Here is a 22,955-nt window from a genome sequence, read left to right as displayed (position 1 = left end):
CTAGGTCTAGGACTTGAACCGTGATTGGCCATGTGGGAGTGCAGTGCCCTTAGCCGTCACACCACCTGCCAGCCCCATCTAATCATATGGTTTTTAATCATTTGCTTTAATATGGTGTATTATGTTTATGGTTTTGCGTATGTTGATATATCCTTTTATCCCTGGAATAAAGCCTGCCTGGTCATGGTGTATAATCTGCTTCATGTATTGTTGGATACAGTTTGCTAGTATTTTGTTGAATATATTTGCATCTGTATTCATCAATGATGTTGGTCTGTATTTTTCTTGTTTTGTTGTTGTTGTTATTGTTTGTTTTGGGAATCAGAGTGATGGAAACTTCATAAAGTGAATATGAGAGGATTCCATTATTTTGGATCTTTAGAAATAGTTTGAGTGAAATGAAGATTCATTCTTTTTTGAACGTTTTGTAGAATTTAGAAGTGAAACCATTGAGACCTGGACTCTTTTTGTTTGAAGGTTATTTATTACTTATTCAATTTTCTTGCCTTTATCCATCTATTCAGGTTTTCTAAAGCTTCCTTTTTCAGATTTTTGTGAATTATGTGTGTCCAGGAATGTGTCCATCTCATCTAGATTTTTTTGGTTAGCATATTTATAGTATTATAATATATAGAATATTATACTATAATATACTATGTATAGCATAATATATAGTATACTATATAGCATATAGTATATTATATTATACTATAGTATATTATAGTATTATAGTATTCTCTAATGGTCTTTTTTTTTTTTTCAAAGAAATCTGATATAATACACATATTTGATCATGTTACATAAAACAGTATGTATTTCCCCACAGGTAACCTTTTTTTTTTTTCTTCAATTTATTTATTTGCATTCATTCACTGTACATCATTACAGAATACAAAATGAGATTTTCCATCCAGAGTACACTGTATATTGTCTCAATCAAGCACATCAACAAACATGTTATGGTCAGCAAATGATCTTCCATTTCTTGTTTTCTGTATGTTTTGCTTCCCCTTGATTCCCTGTCTCTTACCCTCTGCCATCTCCCATTCTCCTCCCACATTGTCTCTGGTATCTATATTTGCTTTCTATACTGTTTCTCCCCCACATTTTATTGAATCACCAAAGACCCTAATCAATCGAAATACCCTCATAGCAAGCACAGGTGACGCACACATTTCCATGAACACAAGTCTAACTTCACGCATCCTATAAAGTGGCACCTAGCTGGGGCTGCATATCCTACTGCAGTCATTGAATAGATATATTTCTATGCAGTGTGTACTGGATGGGAGATTGCATTTTGTGTACTGTGATGATGGTTAGGGAAGGAATGTAAATTGAGTTACCCACAGGTAACCTTTGATGTAGCTTGGTCTCCAAAGAACATAAACAGAAGTTGTTATAATTATACTGGAATTGCAGATGCTTGTGACTTTCTCTTTGTGATGTCTTACAATGAACAAAGCCAGGTCTGGTCAATGTATTGCAGCAGCCAATGCTCCCTTTTGATTTGGCTGATTCATCCTAAACAAAATAATCTGTTGAGTTCCTAGCTAGGCACACTTCCAGGAACTAACTGAGATTGTAAAGATGTGTTAATTTTCTTCTGTGCCAGTTCAGCTTTCAATGTTCGTAAATCTGAAACTGCCTGTTTTCTCATCTTAACTTCTATTATAAGTTTCATTTTGTCAGCATCTAATTTTCTCTTAAGTTGGTCATTTGCATGCTGTACCTCAGTGATCTAGATTATAAGGTAATTCTTAGAGTCTGTAATATTTGCCAGATTTTTTTGTCTCATCTTGATCTCCCTGGCTTCAAGTTGCATAAGCAATTTTTTATAGTAAAGTTCCAAATCTTCTCCAAGTTTTGTTGAAGCCTCCTCCAATGATGCTGTGACTTTCTTTGTTTCATAGTATTTTTTCTTTCAACCATCATAGGCATGACATCGCTTCAGTTTGCTTTGTTCAAATAGCTTTTCAACTTTTTTAATGAGTTCTTCTCTAATACTTACTTCCAGATATGTTCTTTCTTCCATTACTTGTTTCACTTGTTCAATAATCTTCTTTCTTTCAATCTGTAATAAAGAGATATCAGTCATTCCTGAAGAAAGGACAGGTTGACAAGGAAGAGAAGGAAAATCAATAAGATCTGGTAGGGTGACACTCTTTTTCATTTTTCTGTTTATTCTGTCTTCTATTGACAGCTATATCATCATTTTTCCCAAGAAACTGACTTGTTTTGTTGTTAAAATAACTTATTTGCATCTTCCAATGGTTGTGGCAACTCAGAATTTCCAATTTCACTTTTTGCAATCTGGTTTTCTTTTGGAGTAGCTTTTCTCCCAGCTTCTTCTTGATTCTTGTTAAGAAGTTCTTTTAAAGTGTTTTCTAACAAACTGGGATCTTTTCCAGGTTCTTCTTTTGACAAAGTTACATTAACTGGCCCCTGGATTGTTCCATCAGCCTCCGCAACACCATTATTAGTCTGCCGCTCATCTAAAGTAACTGTTGACGATGCTGAATAAACATTTCCTAAATGGTCCATTATAGGAAGCAAATATAATTCTGGCTGAAGAGCATGTGGAGGAACAAATGATTTGAGTTTCAGTTCTGACTCCTGCTTTTCCTTTACCACAGCTAAATTATTTCCAATGCATTTCAGAAATAAATCCAGCTGAAATGAATTTGTTAACAACGTCTATTGAAATGGTATTTAACTTGTAGTTCCATGATCTTTCAGGGACATATAAAACATGAAGTTTGTTCCACCAACTCTGATGAAGAAGGTCGACTTGGATTGAGTGACATATTCACCAATGTCTGAATAGTATCACTGTCAGATGGAATTCTGGGTTTTCTTTTATCTTTCTTCATTTAAATAGTATTAAATAAAGGTTACAACAGATTTTTTGGCTTGTTTAAGAGACCAGTCCATTCACTCTGTTCTCTGACCTCTCCCCTACCCGCCTCTCCAGAAAGGGAAGACGAGGTAGCCTCCCGCTGTTGCCGGCTCTAATGGTCTTTTGTATTTCTCTTTTATCTGTTGTAATAATGTTCATTCCATTGCTAAGTTGATTCATCTAGTTCCTTTCCTTGATTTGTCTAGCTAACAGCATATTGATTTTGTTCTTTTTCCTCAAAGAAACTGCTTTTGGTCTCATTTATTTTCTGTATAGTTCGATTAGTCTCTAATTTATGCATTCCTGTTTGAATCTTTATTATTTATTTTCTTCTGGCTTTTTTTTTCTTTTTTATTGATTGTTTTCTAGTTCCCTGAAAACAACCCTGAGGTGTGTGCATTGTTAGATTATCTGTGTGCCCCTTCTCTTTAATTTCTTAATGTGCACTAATTTCTATGAACTTCCCTCTTATGGCTGTTTTTGCTGTGTCCCAAATATAATGGAAACTTGTAAACTCACTTTTATTTGTTTCAGTGAATCTTTTGATTTCAGTCTTAATTTCTTTAGTTGTTGTGAAGTCATTCAGGAATAGGTTGTTTAGTTTCCATATGTTTGTTATCTTTGAGGATTTTTTTCTGCATTTTATTTTCAGTTTAATTTCATCATGATAAGAGAAGATGCTGGATATATAATAGTTTCTATGCCTTTGGATTTGTTAAAGCCTTGTTTTGCACAGTGTCTATTGGTCAGTCTTCAAAAAGATTCCATGCAAGGTTGGGAAAATATATATATTTTCTGGTGGTTGGGTGGAAAGTTCTGTAGTTACCTTTTAAGTCTAATTCATTTATGGTTTCATTTAGTCCTGTCTCTCTTTGCTTATTTTATTTTATTTTTTTCTGGAAGATCTGCCCAAAGGCAAGTTGTTGAGATCCCTAATGTTTAGTGTGTTGTAATCTATCTCTTTCTTTAGATCTAGCAGTCTGTCTTTCACATATTTTGGTGCTCCAGAGTTGTGTGCATAGCTACTTATACGTGTTATATCTTCTTGGTGAATTAGCCCTTTAAGTACTATGTAGCATCCTTCTTTGTTCTTACAGTTTTTGTCTTAAAGCCTATTTTGTTTGATATCAGTATTGTGACTGTAGCCTTCTTTTGATTTCCATTTGCATTGAATATCTTTTTCTAGTCCTTCTCTTATAGTCTGTTTATGTCTTTATTTATATGGTGTGTTTCTTGTAGGCAAGAAATAGAGGATTTCTGATTTTTTTCTGTGTATTCAGCCAGTTTGTATCTTTGACTAGAAAAATTAACCCATTAACATTCAATGTTATTGATATTTGAAGATTTGTCCCTGCCATTTTAAATCCATTTTCTTGGATGTTTTTTGTTCTCTTATTTCTGTCTATCTTTAGTGTTTTTAAAAATTTTTTAAAGTTGTTTTATTTAACTTTACTTATTATTTTCCAATTTGATCAGAGAGAGAGGGAAAATGAGAAAGCAAGCCACCTGATCCAGAACTTTAACCATGATGGGCCATGTGGGAGTCCAGTGCCTTTAGCCACCACACCACCAACTGACCTGTCTTTAGTGTTTTTTATATATAGTACTTCCTTCAGTACTTCTTGAAGAGCTTGTCTAGTATTGCTGAATTCTTTCAGGTTTTGTTTGTGAATGATTTTATTTGTCCTCCCATTTGAAGGATAGTGTTGTTGGATGTAGTATTTTTTATTGAAAATATTTTTCTTTTGTATTTTGAGTATGTTTTCCTATTCTTTTCTGGTCTGCATTGTGTCCGTTAAGAGGTCTGATGTTTGCCTAATAGGATAAGTTGACATTTTTTTTCTTGCCATTTTTAGAATCTCATTGTTTAGATTTTTTATCAATCTGTGTATGTTGTGTTGTGGGGAGGATCTTCTTATGTTGATTTTATTTGGTTGTCCTTTGTATTTCCTTGGCATAGATGTCTGAATGCTACTCTAGATTTCAGTTGTTTTCTGCAAGTAATCCATTGAATAGATCTTCTGTGCACTTGTCAGATCCTTAACCTTCTGGAATATTATTCAGATATTTGGGTGTTTAATAGTCTACTATTTCCCATATATTTTCCTCATTTTATTTTATTTTTTATTTTTTTTCTTTGTCTTAGTCAAAGATTTGTCTACCAGCTAGGGGAGTTTGTTTTTTGCCTAGTTCAGTCTGCTAGTCATACTTCAGTGTGTGATCTTCATTTGTTGTATTACTGTCTTCATCTTTAGAAGTTTTGATTGGCTCTTTCCTATGGTGTCTATCTCCTCCTTCAATTCCTGGAAAGCTTTCTTCATCTCTGTTACTATGAATATTCTGAATTCTTGTACTGACATTCCTCTGAATTCTTTTGTGCTGTTTGTGGTTGTAGAACTGCATTACTGTCTTCCTTTGAGGGAGAGGTGTTTTGTTGTTTCCCCTTATTCTTTGTGCCTCTATACTGGTTTCTAGTCATCTGATGAATTATATACTTCTTCCTACTTTTCTGTGTCAATTCTGTACTGTCAAAGGGAGGATGAGTTCTTACTACTGAGACGTTCTAGAGAATTGAGTACATAGGCAGCTTTAGGTATTGGTGCCTTTTCCAGTCTTGGGACCAGGTACACCTAGGGCTGAACTGGAGAGTTAAAACTTGGGGATAGAGGACCGGTAGGTGGCATGGTGGCTAGGGGCGCTGGACTCCCCCGTGGCTGACTGCGGTTCAAGTCCCACACCTGGCAGCTTGCTTTCTCACTTTCTCTCTCTGTCACTCTCTGGTGAAATTAAAATAAATAATAAAATTAAATGGAAAAGAATTCCTGCCTTAAAAAAAATTAAAATAATAATAAAACATTAAAAAAAAAAACTTGAGGATAGACTAGGAGTAGCATGTCATACATAGCGATTCAGTAAACTATGAAATCTCAGAATATTCCTGGGTCAGAGAAGGCAGCCAGAGGTCTGAGGCGGTCATTTTGTCTCAGTTGGTCTCAGCGACTGCAGCTTCTCCCTGCTCCAAGTTGCAAACTCGGGATTAATGGTGGTGAAGGGATGAGGGAGGGGCCGGTTTGGAGTGTGCCTGGGACAGTCATAAGGCAGTGGGAGTTCTGAGTTGGTCTTGCTAACTGCTGGTGCTCCATGCTCTGTGAAAGACTCAGGAGATTTTGGCAGGGAATGAATGTGGGGTGGGCCAGTCCAGTATGTACCTGGTGCATTTGGAAGGCAGTGAGAGATCTGAGGTGGTCATCCTGCCTCAGTTGGTCTCACTGACTGCTGCTGCTCCCTGCTTTGTGTCATAGGCTTTGGAGCTATTATCTGTATATTGCATTTATTCGCTATTTCATTTATTTCTAATCGAATCATTTTCCTGGTATTTGAGGGGGGTTTAGGGTTGTTGTTTTCAAGTTATGTGAGATGTGTTGTTAGGTTTGCTGTTTTATACATTTTCCCCCTTTTTTTGTGAGCTCTGAGCACTACAAACTTCCCCCTTATGTTTGCTTTTGCCTAAGTTTTTCCATAAATTATGGAAACTCACCTGTTCATTATCATTGGTTTCCTTGAATCCTTTGATTTCAGCCTTAATTTCTTCAGTGGCTGTCAAGTCATTTAGGAGTGTAGGTTGTTTAGTTTCCATGTGTATGTGTATTTTGAAACTTTTTTTTTTTTCTGTAGTTGATTTCAAGTTTAATTCCATTATGCTCAGAAAAGGTACTGAGTAATTTTGTATACATTTGAATTTTTACAGGCTTCTTTCTTGTCCTGTCATGTGGTTGATCTTTGAAAGTTGTATGTGAGGGTGAGAAAAATGTATATATTCTAGTTGTTGGATTAAATGTTCTATAGATACTTGTCAAATCCATTTTATTATGGTATCATTTAGATCCAGTGTCTCTTTATTTTTTGCCTCGATGATCTATTCAGAGGAGGCAGCAGTGTGCTGAGATCCTAACAATTAGTGTCTTTCAGTCTGTCTCCTCCTATATTTCTAGCACCCTTTTTTTTTTTTTTTTCACATGTTTGGGTACTCCAGTGTTGGGTACATAGATACTTGTGCCATATCTTCTTGGTGGATTTTCTTGTCTCTTCTTACAAATTTTGTCCTGAAGTCTAATTTGGCTGATATCAGTATCATGACTTCAGCCTTTTTTAAATTTCCATTTATTTGGAATATCTTTTTTCAGCCCTTCACTTTCCCTTTATGTTTGTCTTTATTTGTGAGGTGTGTTCCTTGTAAGCAGCAGAGGGATTACCTCCTGTTTTGTAAATTCATTCAGCCAGTCTTTGTGTTTTGGTTGAAGAATTTAATCCATTAACATACAGTGTTGCTGATATTTGTGGACTTACTCCCGTCATTTTGTCAGCCATTTTCTTGATTGTTTGGTGTTCTCTTATTTTTGTTAGTCTGTCTCGAATTTTTCTGATATAGTACTCTGTTCAATACTCCTTTAGGTGGCCTTGTTTTGGTGAATTCTCTGTTACTCTGAGAATGTTTTATTTCTTCTTTGAAGGATAACATTGCTGGTTGAGTATTCTTGGTTGAAACTGTTACTCTTTTAGAGTTTTGAATGTCTTCTTTAGTTCTTTAGTAGCCTGCTTTGTTTCATTTGAGAGATCTGATGTTATCCTGATAGGATAGCCTTTGTATTTAAATTGATGTTTATTTCTTGTCATTTTTTAGAATCTTGTCTTTGTCTTTGGTTTTTACCAATTTAACAATGATGTGCTGTGGAGAAGATATTCCTTTGATGATTCTTTTTGGTATTCTTTGTTCTTCCTGGAATTGTATGTCTTTTTGGAGAGGGTTTTACTATAGGGTGCGTGCACTGGCCAGAAAGACAGAGAGACAGAGAGATAGAAAGTGAGAAATCACCCCCCAGGGGGGATAGCCACGCCATAATCCCTTCTTCATTCTCCTCTCGGGATCTTGGCCCAGGACTTGAACCGCAGTCGGCTACATGGAAATTTAGCGACATAGCCATTAGGCTAACTTCTGGTCCCAGGAATTGTATGTCTTAATGTCTTTCACATAGTATTTCATGAAAGAGATTTTCTATGCCTTTACTAGCTTCTTCGCCTTCTAGAATTCCCACTATTCAAATATTTAGGTGTTTAATAGTGTCTAGTATTTTTCTTGTATATTATTATTATTATTTAATCCTTTTTCATGGCTAGGATTAAGTTAGAGGCTTTGCCTTCCAGGTCAGAGATTCTTCTGCATGGTCCAGTCTGCTGTTGATGCTTTTAAGGGCTATTTTGATTTCTTACATTGTATACTTCATCTCCAGAAGTGCTGTTTGATTCTTTTTTAGGGTGTCTATTTCTTTAATGGAATTCCTCCTTTTTAGAATCATTTTCTTATTTTCTGGGGTTTGTTCATTTTCTTTAGCATCTCAATCAGTATTTCTTTAATGGAATTCCTCCTTTTTAGAAACATTTTCTTATTTTTTGGGGTTTGTTGTTAATTTTCTTTAGCATCTCATTCAATTTTGCTATGATGAATATTCTAAATTCTGTTTTTGTCATTTCTGTGATTTTGTGTGTATGTGTGTTTTCCATTGTGATGAGAAGTTGCTGTATTATTTTGAGGGAGATATACTTCCTAATTATCTATTTCTTGTGGATCTACTCTAGTTTCTAGGTAGCTGGTGAGGCATAATATACTTCAGCGCCACACTACTTTCTCTCCTGTTTCCAAAATTTTCTAGGTCTGTTGTGACTGAGCACTGACTAGAGGAGCTGGACTATGAGGTAGTAGAGGCCTGGCAACCCTGCTTCTTCCTAGCTCTGACCAGCCAATTAAGGGACCAGCCAAAGAACTCAATTTCTTACTGTCTGGGAGCTGAGCAGATTGTTGCTGGAGTAGGTGGAAGGGATTCCATGACCCTGCTTTTTCTTTTCTTTTTTTTTCTTTAAGAATTATTTAGTTTAATTTTGTTTCTTCATTTATTTTAATTTGACCAGAGAGAGAGAAGGGGAAAGTGAGAAAGCAAGTTACCAGGTCCAGGACTCGAACCACTGTCAGCCATGTGGGAGTCCAGTGCCTCAACCACTACACAACCTGCCAGCCCCTTTCTTACCTAGCTCTGGGACCCACAAAGGGCTTGGCTGAGTAAGCTAGCCAAATAGCCCCAATTCCTTACTGTCTCAAGGAGTTGTGCAGATCCTAGCAGGAGTATGTGGAAGAGGTTCTGCAACCCTGCTCCTTCCTCCCTGGCTCTGGGACCTTCAGAGGGCCTGACTGGCCAATGGAGAAATCAGCCAAAGAGCCTTGATTTCTTACTGTCTCTGGGAGCTCCATAGGCCCTTGCAGGATTATGTGGAAGAAGTTCCACAACCCTGTCTCTTCCTTCCTGACTCTGGGTTCCGCAGCAGGCCTTCCTGGTCAATTGGATTTTTTCTTTTTTTTTAAATTACTATTATTATATTTTGTTTTGGACATGAATCTCTTCTGAGATAGGTGATTTACAAATATGTTCTTCCATTTCATGGAAGTCTCCCAGTGAAAAAAATGAGCAAAAGTATGACAGTTCAATTCCTGTTCTCCAAAAATTCAAAATCTTTCAAGGTACAAAAAGATGGCCAAATGCTGTCAAAAACTGAGGAAAGCAAATTACGATTACACTGCAAAGATTTGCTAAACTAATTAGGTTTGAGAGAGTAAAAAGAAAAAAAAAGAAAGAAAAAGTCTATTAATTGTGTGACAGAGTAGGCAAACATGATAATTCTGTTGGTTCTACCCATAAAATATACTCCAAATCACAACTGTCTTCACCATTTCTACTGTAAGTACCCTTCTGCAGACCACCATAAACTGCCGGCTACATCAATAAAATAGATTCTTAAGTAAACTGCCTGCCTCTCAGCTTTTCCTGAGAAAGACCCTGGAAAGGGAAAATCCAGCAGAGAGAACTTCTGAAGATGAAATGACAAAACTGGCAACTTGAGAGGCCTCAGAGCATGTATACTTTTTACTTCATGACATTTGCCAAACTCAGAATCTGCAGGGCAGAAGTTTAAGTCCAAAAATTAAATAATGGTAACAGGAGAGTAGTATTTCATTTACTCTCATCTTGGTGAAGATATAAAGACTCGTCAGGAGAAGGAGCCTCATTAATATGCCATCTTAACTGAAAGCACTGGAGATTCTGTGATGGGAAAGCTGATATCAAGTGGTATCATATATGAGCGAACTTGAAAAGTTTATGGAAAAATAGAATTAAAGTATGAGTTTTGGTGCAAAATAATGAAATCCATGAATAGTGTGTTTGGTAATACAGATTTCCATAAATTTTTGAAGACTTCTCATATATGTAAGTGGAGATTTAAATGGGTATTTAGGATCAAAAATAAGTAAAAGCTAAACATTTGTCAAACCTGATGAAAATTATAAACTTATAGATCCAAGAAGCTCAAAATATAGATCAAAATTAGGGACCAGCAGTTAGCGTAATGGCTATGTTGCTGGACTTCCATGTAGTCGACTAGGTTTGAGTCCTGGACCCGGCTGCTTAAATTCACACTGGGCGCGTGTACATGCATGCCCAGGATCCCAAGAGGAGAATGGAGGAAAAGGGATTGAGGCGTGGCCATCCCCCAGGGGATGCTTTCTAGCTTTCTGTCTCTCTCTGTCTTTCTGGCAAGTGCACACGCCCTATAGCAAAAACCTCTCCAAAAAAAAAAAAAGAAAAAATACAGATCAAACTTATAAAGAATTAACATTTCCAAAAAAAAGGTTCAGTTCTTTTCCCAGTTGCTGAGAAGTTATCTCTTAGCCTCTGAAATGTCTCATCATGTGTATATCTCTTATTTACCTCATGGTTTAGGCCATATGGATAGTCTGTGCTCAAAATGTGATGTATATCAGCAGGCTTTGAATCATGTACTATTAAGCTACGTGTGCTGAAAACTGACAGCAATTACGTGGGTACTCAACCGTGCCTGTATGACTGAACCACAGTAAAAACTGAATACAGGCTCAGATGGGATTATTTCGGTGTCAGTGTCCTCTATGTATTGTCACCTTTTGTTGGAAGAAACAGCCAATAACAACAGGACTATACTGAGAGAAAGCAATAAGAAGTTGTGCTAGATCATTCATGGACTCTACCCTATGCATCTCATCCTCTGGCTGATTTTAGTGGATCCTTTTATAGTAATAAATGGTAACTGTGCATATAAAAACTTTTCTGAGTTCGATTCCTTCTAGGAACCACTGAACCTGCGGATGATCCTGAATAACTGATAATTTTCAGTTGTTAATAGAAAAATCATGGTCTTGGGACACCTGAACCTCAAACAGGAAAAAAAAAAAAAAGATAACTACACGAAGGTACCATGAATACACCCTGTCAAATTGTCAAAAAGTAGGGGAAAAAATGATAACTTATATAGAAACCTGGGTAAATAAAAATAAACAGTACAATGGTAAATATTTGAGAAAAAGTGTATTTTTAACTTTTCATAGAGTTATTTTCAAACTCTTCAGTCATTAATCATTTGAAGCAAGGTAATAGCAATATATTAAAGAAGTTATAACAAGTAGGAATAAAATATAAGACAAGTATGGTACAGAAGCTGGGAAGAGATAAATGGAAGTATGCTATGATAAAGTTCTTATATAATACATAAAACAGTATAGTCCTACTTGAAGGTAGAATATAAGTTAAACATGAATACCATAAGCTGTAAAATAATCATTAAATCATTTATAACTAGTAAGCCAACAAAGAACATAATTGGACATACAAAAATGGGAGGTGGGCTAAATCTAGCATAGGCCATAATTTCCCTATTTCAACTTTATATGTATTATTCTTGTGGAAAAAAGACTTGGTTGGTATAGTAAGAGACTTAAGAAATCTAAAACAAGAGTCCAAGTGAGAAAAAAATGTAGCTACGATACAGACAGGAGAGATTAAATTGAAAACACAAGCTTATAATACAAACAATTTAAAATTGCCATGGCTTGGCTTGTGTGGTAATGACAAACTTTACTGCCAGATGAATTTTCTAAAGATAACAAATCATGATATTTGAAAAAAGTTTATAGCACAGTCATCTGCAGAACTTGAGATTAATCAAAACAAGGCACAAACAAGATTTGAGAGAACCCGTAAGAGATAAATTCTTGTTTTTTGTTTTGTTTTATTTATTTATTTTTGTTTGTTTTTATTTTACCAAAGCATTCTCTCCAGTTTGCACACACAACGAAGAAATAAAAGATGCAGCTTTACTGGCTTAAGATGGTAGAGAGTCAAGTTTAGGGGTGGGAATACAACCAAAAATTAGAGGGGAAGTTCTGGAAGAGAGGAAGCCAGAGTATGAGTCACAAAATTTGTGTATAAAATCCACCAAAATTATTGCCTGACTGGCAAGCTGTATCTACACAAGAGACCTCGGAGCAACTAATTTTAAAATATTAGCCATGGGACCAACAGTTGGCATGGCGGTTAAGGTGCCAGATTCCTACATGTCTGTCCGCAGTTCTAGTCCTAGACTTAGCAGTTTGTTTTTTCACTTACCGTCTCGCTCTCTCTGATGAGTGCATGTGTGCTACAGCAAATTAATAGTAGTAATAATAAATAAAATTAAATAATCCTTTTTAAAAAATTAGCCACTGGAACGTGGGGTAAAAATGAATCTGCCACTGATCACTGCAAGACTTTGACATTTGAACCTAGCCAGTTAACTGCTTCTTAGCTATTCACAATCTCTGCAACATTTGATTTATAGTATCCAGGATAACAGGTAACAGATCAAGGAAATGATAAATGTATAGACTTTAGACAATACTCATTTTGAAAACCAATTTTTGGGTAGCTTTTTAAAAGAGAGAGTGGAGAGAACTTGCCCTAAACCTTATCAGAAACTGAGAGGATGCCAGATCCTGAATTATGTGCCCACCCCTACCTCAGACATCAGTCACAAGTCTGGACCTCTGTAACTTCTGACCAACCAATTATAAGTTGGGATTCTTATGACCCACTCCTCTTTTGGTTGAACTAATTTGTTGGGAGTAGCTCATGGAACTCGGGGAAATACTTAGTTTTACCAATATAAGAAGGGGTACAGAGCATCCATGTCCTTCCCTTAGGAACCTCCATGTGTTCAGCTATCTGGAGGTTCTCTTTCCTCCAAAGCAAGCTGTACTTCTGCGTTTTTATGAAGACTTCTTTGCACAGGCACAAAATGCTAATGAACTGACCTGATGGGGGAAACCCAGCAAGGCTATTCAAATTCTTGGCCTCTCTCTGTGGTATTTGTTCTTTCTGGGTATGGAGGAGGACCTTTCTGGAATGAGGGCCTTAAAGGGAGAAGAGTATTGGATTATCCGTGACCAACCCTGGGTAGATGAAAGGAAGAAAGAATAAGGTCTTTAACTTTTATCTCTCTGAAGCTGTTCTGAAGCCACTTCAGGAATCAAGGACAAAAAAAACCCAGAAACTGTAAACAAATGTAATGTGTGTGTGTGTGTGTGTCTCATAATATCACACAGACCAATAAAACTCCTTTGTCCTTACGATTTTTTTTTCAGAGTTTGACAACTGTCATGAAATAAAAAGTGTCCATGCACTTAGGCCTCTGACGTTGCCAGTTTTGTCATTTCATCTTCATATGACTACCAGAAGTTTTCTCTGCTGGATTTTCCCTTTCCAGGCTCTTTCTCAGGAAAAGTTGAGAGGGGGGCAGTTTATTTAAGAATCTTATTTTATTTATGTAGCTAGTAGTTTATGGTAGCTGGTGGTTTGTTGAAGGGTACTTACAGTGGAAATGGTAAGGACAGTTATGGAGTATATTTTATGGGTAGAGCCAACAGAATTATCATGTTTGCCTACTCTGTCACACAATTAATAGACTTTTTCTTTCTTTTTTTTTCCTTTTTACTCTGTCAAACCTAATTAGTTTAGCAAATGTTTGCAGTGTATTTGTAATTTGCATTCCTCAGTATTCAGCAGCATTTGGCCATTTTTTTGTACCTTGAAAGACTTTGAATGTTTAGAGAACAGGAATTGAACTGTCATACTTTTGCTGATTTTTTTCATTGGGAGACTAATATTTTTTATATACTTTCTATGAGCATGTAGAATTGTTATTAAGGGAAGCATTGGGGACCAGCAATAGTAATGTCACTGGACTCCTATGTAGTGGATCACAGTTATGTCGCTGGACTCCTATGTAGTGGTATGCCGAGGCTCAAACCACGGCAATGTGGTTTGAGTTTGATACACTACAATGTAGTTTAAGTCCAATATCCAGTAGCTTAAAACTCAACAGTTAGCGTAATGGCTATGTCGCTGGACTCCCATGTAGTCAACCGCAGTTTGCATCCCAGACCCGGTGGCTTAAAACTCACGCCGGGTGCGTGTGCGTGCGTGCTCATGATCCCGAGAGGAGAATGGAGGAGAAGGGATTGCGGTGTGGCCATACCCCCTGGGGGATGATTTCTCACTTTCTTTTTCTCTGTGTGTCTCTGTCTGGCGAGCGCACGCGCCCTATAGCAAAAACCTCTCAAAAAACAACAACGAAAAACTCAACTCTAGGCACATGTGCATGAGTGCTCACAATCCTGAGAGGAGAATGGAGAAGAAAGGATTGAGGCATGGCCATTCCCCTCCCCTTTCCAGTGATTTCTCCCTTTCTGTTTCTTGTGTGTGCACGTGCCCTAGGGCAAAAACCTTTCAAAGAAAAAAAGTAGGGCTGACAGATGGCATGGTGGTTAGGGGTGTTGGACTCCCACATGGCTGACTGTAGTTCGAGTCCGGACCTGGCAGCTTGCTTTCTCGCTTTCTCTCTCTCACTCTGTCCCTTACTGGTCAGATTAAATGAATAAATAAAGTTAAATAAATTATTTTTTTTTAAAAAATGGGGGGGAGGGAAGTATCCTTTGAAATTATTTTTTTTTAAAAAATGGGGGGGAGGTTAGTATCCTTTTTTTGAGAGAGAGAGGTTTTTTTGCTACATGGTGCATGTGCTTGCCACAGAGGCAGAAAATGAGAAATCACCCCTGGGGTAAAGGTCACACAACAGTCCCTTCTCCATTTTCCTGGGATTTGGGGCATGCACACACACTCCCCCAGCATGAGATTTAACCATGTCCGAGGCTCAAACCACTGCAATGTAACCATTATACCATCTGCTGGTCCCCTCCTTTTTTTTTTTTTTGGCAGCAACTGGAGTTTATATCCTTTCCATTTTAAACAGTAAAAGATAAAGTGATAAATGCTTTGAGAGTTTTTCAATCCCACATTATCCCACATTTCTAGTTTCTCTCTTCCCTTTTGCAAATTGGCTTTTTTTCCTTCTGAGGTCAACATTTTATTAAGTTTTTCTAAATGCATTGAACAGTTACTGAAATACACTATCATTCTGTTGTCTAGCCCCCCCCCCTTTTTTTTTAAATTTAAGTCCATGAGGCAAATTTGACTTACTAAGTACATTTGTTACATAGCTAGTTACTCTAAGGAACTTTCTTATGGGGACCAGCAGATGGCGTAATGGTTATGTTGCTGGACTCTCATGGGTTGATCATGGTCAAGTCCTGGACTCGATGACTTAAAATTCAGACCGCGTGCATTCCTGGACTCGATGACTTAAAATTCAGACCGGGTGCATCTGTGTACGTGCCCCAAATCCCGAGAGGAGAATGGAGAAGGGATTGTGACATGGCCATCTCCCTTGGTGGATGATTTCTCTCTTGCTTTCTTTGTCTCTCTGGTGAGTGTTTGTGCCCTATAGCATAAAATCTCTCTTAAAAACAAACAAACAAACAAACACTTCGCTATGATTTAGTAAGTTAAGTAATTCTGTTAAGACTAAAGTAACACTATTACTTATAACTGGATAACATAGTCATCCTTATATGGCTGCTCATCATGGTTGGAGGTGTTTGGTTTGGTTATGGTACTGACTTATTTACCATGTATCACAGCAGCCAATGTTTCTTTCTGACTCATTTCCTATATATCAGTGGTCATGTTTGCTTTTGTTCTTTTTTTCTTCGTTTGAGTCCCAGAAAGAGGAAGATTTCCTTTTTGTAAAATCATTGGTCCTTACAGCAGAAGGAAAGCATGGTAAATTATGTGTGACTCCTTCCTACTGTTTCTGCTCAGAAGTAGCATCTAACTTCCATTCACATGTTATTAGTCAAAGCAAAGATTATGTTTACGGAGTTCTAGTGCAAAAGGATATTTAATCCTTTTTCAGAGAAAGACATCTTAAGTAATCCTATGATTTAATTGCTGCCCTCCCATAATTTATTTACCTGTCAATGCCCAGTACCTAACCCCAATGTGACTATATTTGGAGAAAGGGCTTAATTTAGAAGGAGTTTTAGTCCATTTTCTTGTTGTTATAACTGAGTACCACAGACTAGGTAATTTATAAAGAACAAAGGCTTATTCAACTCATGATTCTTATGGTCCAATGGTGAGAACCTTCCTGTTGGTGGGGAGTCTATGCAGAGTCCTGAGAACACAGGGCATCATGTGGCAAGAGAAAAGGGACATTTTTTATCTCTCCTCTTGTTTTTTTCTTATAAAGCCACCAATATTCAATCATCAGGCCCTACCTTAATGATCTTATCTAATCTTAATTTTCTCCCAAAAGTCTTGTCTCGGAACCAGCAGTTAGTGTAATGGCTTTGTCGCTGGACTCCCATGTAGTCGACCGCAGTTTGAGCCCCGGACCTTGTGGCTTAAACTCACACTGGGCGCATGTGCATGCATGCCCAAGATCCCGAGAGGAGAATGGAGGAGAAGGGATTGCAGCGGGCCATCTTCCTGAGGGGTGATTTCTCACTTTCTATTTCTCTGTCCCTCTGTCTTTCCAGCGAGTGCGTGTGCCCTCTAGCAAAAAACTCTCAAAAAAAAAAAAGAAAGAGTCTTGTCTCAATATCTAGTCAGATCAGGTTTCAACCCTCTTAATACTGCCATCACAATAGCAACTCCAACTCTTATCACAGCCTAGAAACATTCACCTGTAAAGGGCACTGTAATTCCATTAATGTGGTGTGTGTTGTGTGTGTTTTTATAACTGGACTTTTTCTTCATAGTCATAACACATTTATGTAGACAATCTAAAAATCTTTGGCTCTTCAGTGAAGTACAGCCTGATAATACAAGTTACTGGGTTTTTTTTTTCTTTGTTATATTGATGTACATTGAACTTGTGTCTCATTTAGTTCCTCTAACATTATTCAGGTATGTATTTATCCTTACATCTTTATATCAGATCCCAAGCTTTTAGAAAGGCAAAATTTTTATCATACCATGATTCCTAATGACAAAGACATTTCCAGACCTATATGGCAATTTTTATAATAATATTCTTAGTAATTAATAAATTAGTATTGGGATCAGTAGACGGTGTAATGACTGTGTCGCTGGACTCCCATGTAGTCGATCGACCACAGTTCGAATCAGGGACCTGGTGGCTTAAACTCACTCTGGGCGCATGTGCGTGCATGCCCAAGATCCCAAGATGAGAATGGAGGAGAAAGGATTTCAGCATGGCCATCTCCCCTGGGAGGTGGGAGATTTCTCGCTTTCTGTCTCTGTCTTTCTGGTGAGTGCACATGCCTTATAGCAAAAACCTCTCCAGAAAGAAAAAAATAATAAAAATAAATAAATAAATAAATATAAGTTAGTGCAAAGGAAGAGTGTTCTACTGTGATACTTCCTCCTCTCACCATATAGAATAGAAATCGAGCTCTATCTTATGTAAGGAACATAAAATATGTGCATGTAGACTCATGTGTGCACACACACACACACACACACACAGTGTAATGAACTCCCAGACTTTGTGTTCTCATGACCCCTAGGGCTAAACACTTGAACTTAAGAGAAATATGCTGTTACAGGAGTTCGTGTCATTCGAGGACGTGGCTGTAGGCTTCACCTGGGAGGAGTGGCAGGACCTGGACCACGCTCAGAGGACTCTATACAGGGATGTGATGCTGGAGACATATAGCAACCTAGTGTCCTTAGGTGAGTGGACATCACTGTAACTCCCAGAAGCAAGTGTTTTTTTTTTTCTTTGTAAATACATGAATACTTATAAGGCTTAATGCTATTTAGTCATAAGATTCCAGGCCAAGAAAACATTAGTGTTCACCCCTCTCACACAAAAGTTTCAAATTGCCCAGCTTCTGAGGCTGGGCTGTTGTCATTCTTCAAAATTACCCAACTTAGCAGTTTGGCAAAAGTCCTGCATTATTTCCCATTAACAGGGCATTGCATTACCAAACCTGAGTTGATCTTGAAGATGGAGCAAGGAGCAGAGCCATGGATGGTAGAAGAACCCCCAAACCAGAGCCTCCCAGGTCAGTCAGTTCATACTGGGCAGGGAGGCCAGGAAGAGCAGAGCCCAGCAGATGCTGGCCACATTGAGTTGTTTTCAACCATCTTTTCTGCCAGGTTGCTGACCTGAGGACATCTGGTCTCGTGTATCAGGCATGTGTGTTGTAATGTATCTAAGGAGTTCTTCTGTGACTTTACCTACCCATCAGCCCCTATTTTTGGTTGAACACTTTCTGAAATGTGTGAAAACTCCAATCCTTTTCCTGTTCTTAATTTTTTTTCTTGGCTACTTGCTTTCTCTCACAATTGCCCTTCTCCCATCCTAATTTTTATGGATCATTTTAGACATTTATTACTACATTTAGAAATTTTTTTATTGCTTGTTAATTGGGTAACTCATAGATGCTGGATTTTTTTTTTTTTTCTTTTGAGAGAGAGAGATTTTTGCTATAGGGCATGTGCACCTGCCAAACAAACACAGAAAGACAAAGAAACAGCAAGTGAGAAATCACCCCCAAGGAGGGATGGCCACACCGCAATCCCTTCTCCATTCTGTTCTTGGGATTTTGGGCCCATTCACACATGCACCCAACATGAGTTTTAAGCTACCAGGTCCAGGACTCAAACCACAGTGGACTATGTGGGAGTTCAGTGATGTAACCCTTACACCATCTGCTGTCCTAATAGTAGCAATAATTTAACAAATGTGTCTCCTTTCCACAAGTTAACATTTTTAAAACACAGATTTCTTTATTCCTCACTCTAGGAATTAGTCCTGAGTAGATATAAAACTTACAAATATTTTTAAATTTACATTTTATTGAGAGAAAATTAATGTATGTAGTTGTGAGATGAAAACAACAGAGTAGATTTTACCAGCATGACAGAAAAAAAATGGAATTTGCTATTTTAGGAGCAGTCCTAAGGGAAAGCAATTTTAGAAATATTTACCTAATTTGGTATAGCTTAATTTTGAAATAACTATTTTAAGTTGGATGTATAATATATATGTGGATATACAATCTAGAATAGAAGTTGTATATCATTGTACATTGTTTGGACACTGTTGGTTTAAAGTTGTATTTGAAGTTATAGTGGAGATGATGAGAAAAGAGGGGCAAGAATAAGCCTTGTGTACTGTGACTTGAGAAGCCATGAAGCTGAGGAGGCTCTAGAGCCTGGGAAAGGGTAGTCCTGGACTTGGAAGAAGAACCAGGAGATTGTGGTTCCCAAGCTCGAGTGAACCAAGCGTTTCATGTGGAATACAAAGATTTCTGTTTGGGATAGGAGAATATAGTTACTAGCAATTTTCCTTTTGATTTGTGGAAATCATAGTAAGACAAGATAATGAGGCAGATAAAAGACTTTATTTCATGTGAAATGAAATAGTTGGAACTTCAGCATATAGAACAAAAGCCTTTGCATCTAGTGATTATCAAGCAGGGGGTGCATATATAAGGAAAGGGGATAAAAATGCCAGGTGTGTTTATCTTAGAAACCCAGAAATGATGTTTGAAAGATGTTGGACATAGTCTAGGTTACAAAACTGAATTCTTTACATCAGAAGGGAGAGACTCTCCAGGTGGGGGGAGAGGGCACACTTGAACTTAGTTTATCTGTTATGGATCTGAGAGACAGTAAACGTTGGGTTAAATTTGGATTTAGCAGGAAAGTGTCTTGATCTGTGGTGGGGGAAAAGATATTTTTGCTTGACATACTCCTCAGATGCCTGTAGTTATTCTCTAGAAAAAAATAAAAATGAATCAGATTCAAATACTTTTACCTAAGCAATATTCTTGCTCTGGTACTGGCAAATGATCATTGCAAGTAACTGGTCCAGGATAAGCTTACCATCTTCACAGCTAAAGGATAAGGAATGAAGCATCACGGAACACACAGTTATAAGTAAAGGGTAGTAGGGGGGAAAAAGTTTAAAAACCACTCAACTTAAAACTACAATGAGACCATTGGTGAATAATTTAACTAAATATTTTCTCTGGTAGTAAAAGGGAAATCTTAAAAGAGTCAAGGAAAAACATGATTTAGCATTAAAAAATTATTCATGTAATTTCTTATATTTATTAGGGAGAAATACCATATATGAAGGGTCTTTCTTCAAAGGCTTACAGAAAATGAATATTTTAAAAACTGAATTGTAAGTTCCACCAAAAGAAAGTTGCAGTTTTCATTCCACTTTTCCACAACCTTTTGGAATTTCTTTATACTTACCATAAATTAGTGCTTATTATTGATATTTGAAAATCTTTAGCCACTGGTAGAAGAGACTTTCTTTGTATGAGCATTCCATTAGAAATGCTTATATGAGGTTTATGGATGTGCTTATTATTTATTTATTTTTTTTATTTTAGATGTCCAGAAAGTGGATGACCTAAATGAGACCAGCGAGAAAAGTCAAGATAAAACTTTGTGGCAACTTGTAATCACCAACAACAACATATCAACTAAGGAGAGAATTGAACTAGAAAAAACATTTAGTTTGAGCTTAAACCATGTCTTAAAGCTGATTACAAATAATGAGAACTATATAGGAATGATACCTGAGGAGTTTAGTGTATGTCAGAATATGCTTCTCTCTAGTAATTTTGATGAGCTGCATGCTCAAGAGGAGCCTGATCTTAATCCAACTGGCAAATTCCTCAGACATCCTGAGCATTTTAGTCAGCTTCCTAAGATTCCAGTTGGGCAGCAACCTTTTGAATATTCTGGACAGGAGAAAGCCTTCCACAGAGAGGCAGTATTGTTGACACAGAAGAGGATTCATATGTATGGGGCTTGTAAATATGCATATGCGAAAGCCTTTGATAATTCGGCTCTCATTGCCCAAGAGAGAACTCAGGAAGGGAGGAAACCATTTGAATATGATGTTTATGGAAATATATTTTATAAAAACTGTGACCTCACTAAACATCCAATAATACACACAGGAGAGAAACCCTATAGATTTAGTGAATTTGAGAAATCCTTCATTAAGAAATCTTATCTTACAAAACATCAAAGAACCCAAACAAGAGAGAAGCCCTATGGATGTAACAAGTGTAGAAAATTTTTCCATGAGAAATCAGACCTTATTGTACATCAGAAAACTCATATAGGAGAGAAACCCCACGAATGTAATGAATGTAAGAAATCTTTCTACAGGAAGTCGGACCTCACTGTACATCAGAGAACTCACACAGGGGAGAAACCCTATGAATGTAATGAATGTCGGAAATCTTTCAACCAGAAATCAAATCTCAGTAGGCATCAGAGGATTCACACAGGAGAGAAACCTTATGAATGTAATAGATGTAAGAAGTCTTTCTGCCAAAAGTCAGACCTCACATTCCATCAGAGAACACACACAGGAGAGAGACCCCATGAATGTAAGGAATGTAGGAAATCTTTCTACAAGAAGTCAGATCTCACTGTACATAAGAGAACTCATACAGGAGAGAAACCCTATGAATGTAATGTATGTAGGAAAACGTTCTACCAGAAGTCAAAACTCACTGTTCATCAAAGAACTCACACAGGAGAAAAGCCCTTTGAATGTAATGAATGTAGAAAATCTTTCAATAGGAAGGCAGACCTTACTGTACATCAGAGAACACACACAGGAGAAAAGCCCTATGAGTGTAATGAATGTAGGAAATCTTTCTATCAAAAATCTGTCCTTACTGTACATCAGAGAACTCACACAGGAGAAAAGCCCTATGAATGTAACAACTGTAGGAAAGCCTTTTGCCAGAAGTCACACCTCAGTAGGCATCAGAAAACTCACACAGGAGGTAAACCCTATGTATATAATAAAGATGAAAACATCTTTTTTTCAGACCTTACCCTTGAGCAGACTTCAGAGAACTCACACAGTAGGAATCCTGTAGGGCAGTGACTAGCTGTGTTCTCCAAAAAACAATCTCTTTTCTCTGGGACATACACTTAGTCTGCATTTTTGAGCCAAATAATTGTTGAGTGTGTGGTCTTATGTAATCTCAGCTCTCAAGGGGAATAAGGATACAGACCTGACAGACAACAACTTCAAAGTAGTCTTCAATTTTTCATGACTTGTGGGACTGATGTGCAAATTACCCACAGGATGACCTTGGAAGCTATTGGCAGAAATGCATGATGATTTAGAAGGAAATGATTGGAGAAAGTGGGTATCTTAATCATCACCCTAACCCCAAAATCTCCATTTGTGTTTCCTTTTTTGTCTTTTTATTTTTTTTTTTTTTGAGAGATTTTTGCTACAGGGTGCGTGTGCTTGCCAGAAAGACAGAGGCAGAGAGATAGAAAGCGAGAAATCACCCTCCAAGGGGGATGACCATGCTGCAATCCCTTCTCCATTCTCTTGGGATCTTCGGCATGCATGTACACACACCTGGCGTGAGTTTAAGCCACTGAGTCCAGGACGCAAACCGTGGTTGGCTACATAGGAGTCCAGCGACATAGCCATTACGCTAATTGCTGGTTCCCCTTTCTTTCTTTTAAAGAGAGGTTTTTGCTATAGGGCACGTGTGCTTGCCAGAGAGACAGACACAAAGCAAGGAATCACCCCCCAACGTGGTGGCCACACTGCAGTCTTTTCTCCTCCATTCTCCCCTCAGGATCTTGGGCAAACGTACATGCGCCCTATGTGAGTTTAAGCCACCTGGTCTGGGACTCGAACTGTGGTCGACTACATGGGAGTCTGGCGACATAGCCATTGCACCAACTGCTGGTCCCTCCATTTGTGTTTTATATGAATAAGAAAT

The 22,955-nt window shown here is 37.6% G+C and overlaps 1 protein-coding gene and 1 pseudogene across 3 annotated transcripts in view; one reads left to right on the top strand and one right to left on the bottom strand.

Moving 5' to 3' along the window:
* The window catches only part of LOC102481573 (zinc finger protein 717), a 51,327-nt gene extending 29,156 nt beyond the window's left edge, over positions 1–22,171 (top strand). For 2 of the 3 annotated variants that reach the window (XM_027768481.1, XM_027768483.1), the window contains 3 exons: positions 17,763–17,889; positions 18,132–18,224; positions 20,571–22,171. In XM_027768481.1, coding sequence (XP_027624282.1) covers positions 17,763–17,889; positions 18,132–18,224; positions 20,571–22,093 — 1,743 coding nt within the window. In that variant the 3' untranslated portion in view covers positions 22,094–22,171. The remainder of the gene's footprint in view (positions 1–17,762; positions 17,890–18,131; positions 18,225–20,570) is intronic. The other variant, XM_027768482.1, reaches the window with a different exon arrangement.
* Positions 1,342–2,873, bottom strand: LOC106733956 (spermatogenesis-associated protein 1-like; annotated as a pseudogene).
* Positions 22,172–22,955: the final 784 nt, after the last annotated feature.

Source organism: Tupaia chinensis, unplaced genomic scaffold, assembly GCF_000334495.1.
Source record: "Tupaia chinensis unplaced genomic scaffold, TupChi_1.0 Scaffold146604_1, whole genome shotgun sequence".
Taxonomy (NCBI): domain Eukaryota; kingdom Metazoa; phylum Chordata; class Mammalia; order Scandentia; family Tupaiidae; genus Tupaia; species Tupaia belangeri.
This window is presented reverse-complemented; position numbering and strand designations above follow the sequence as displayed.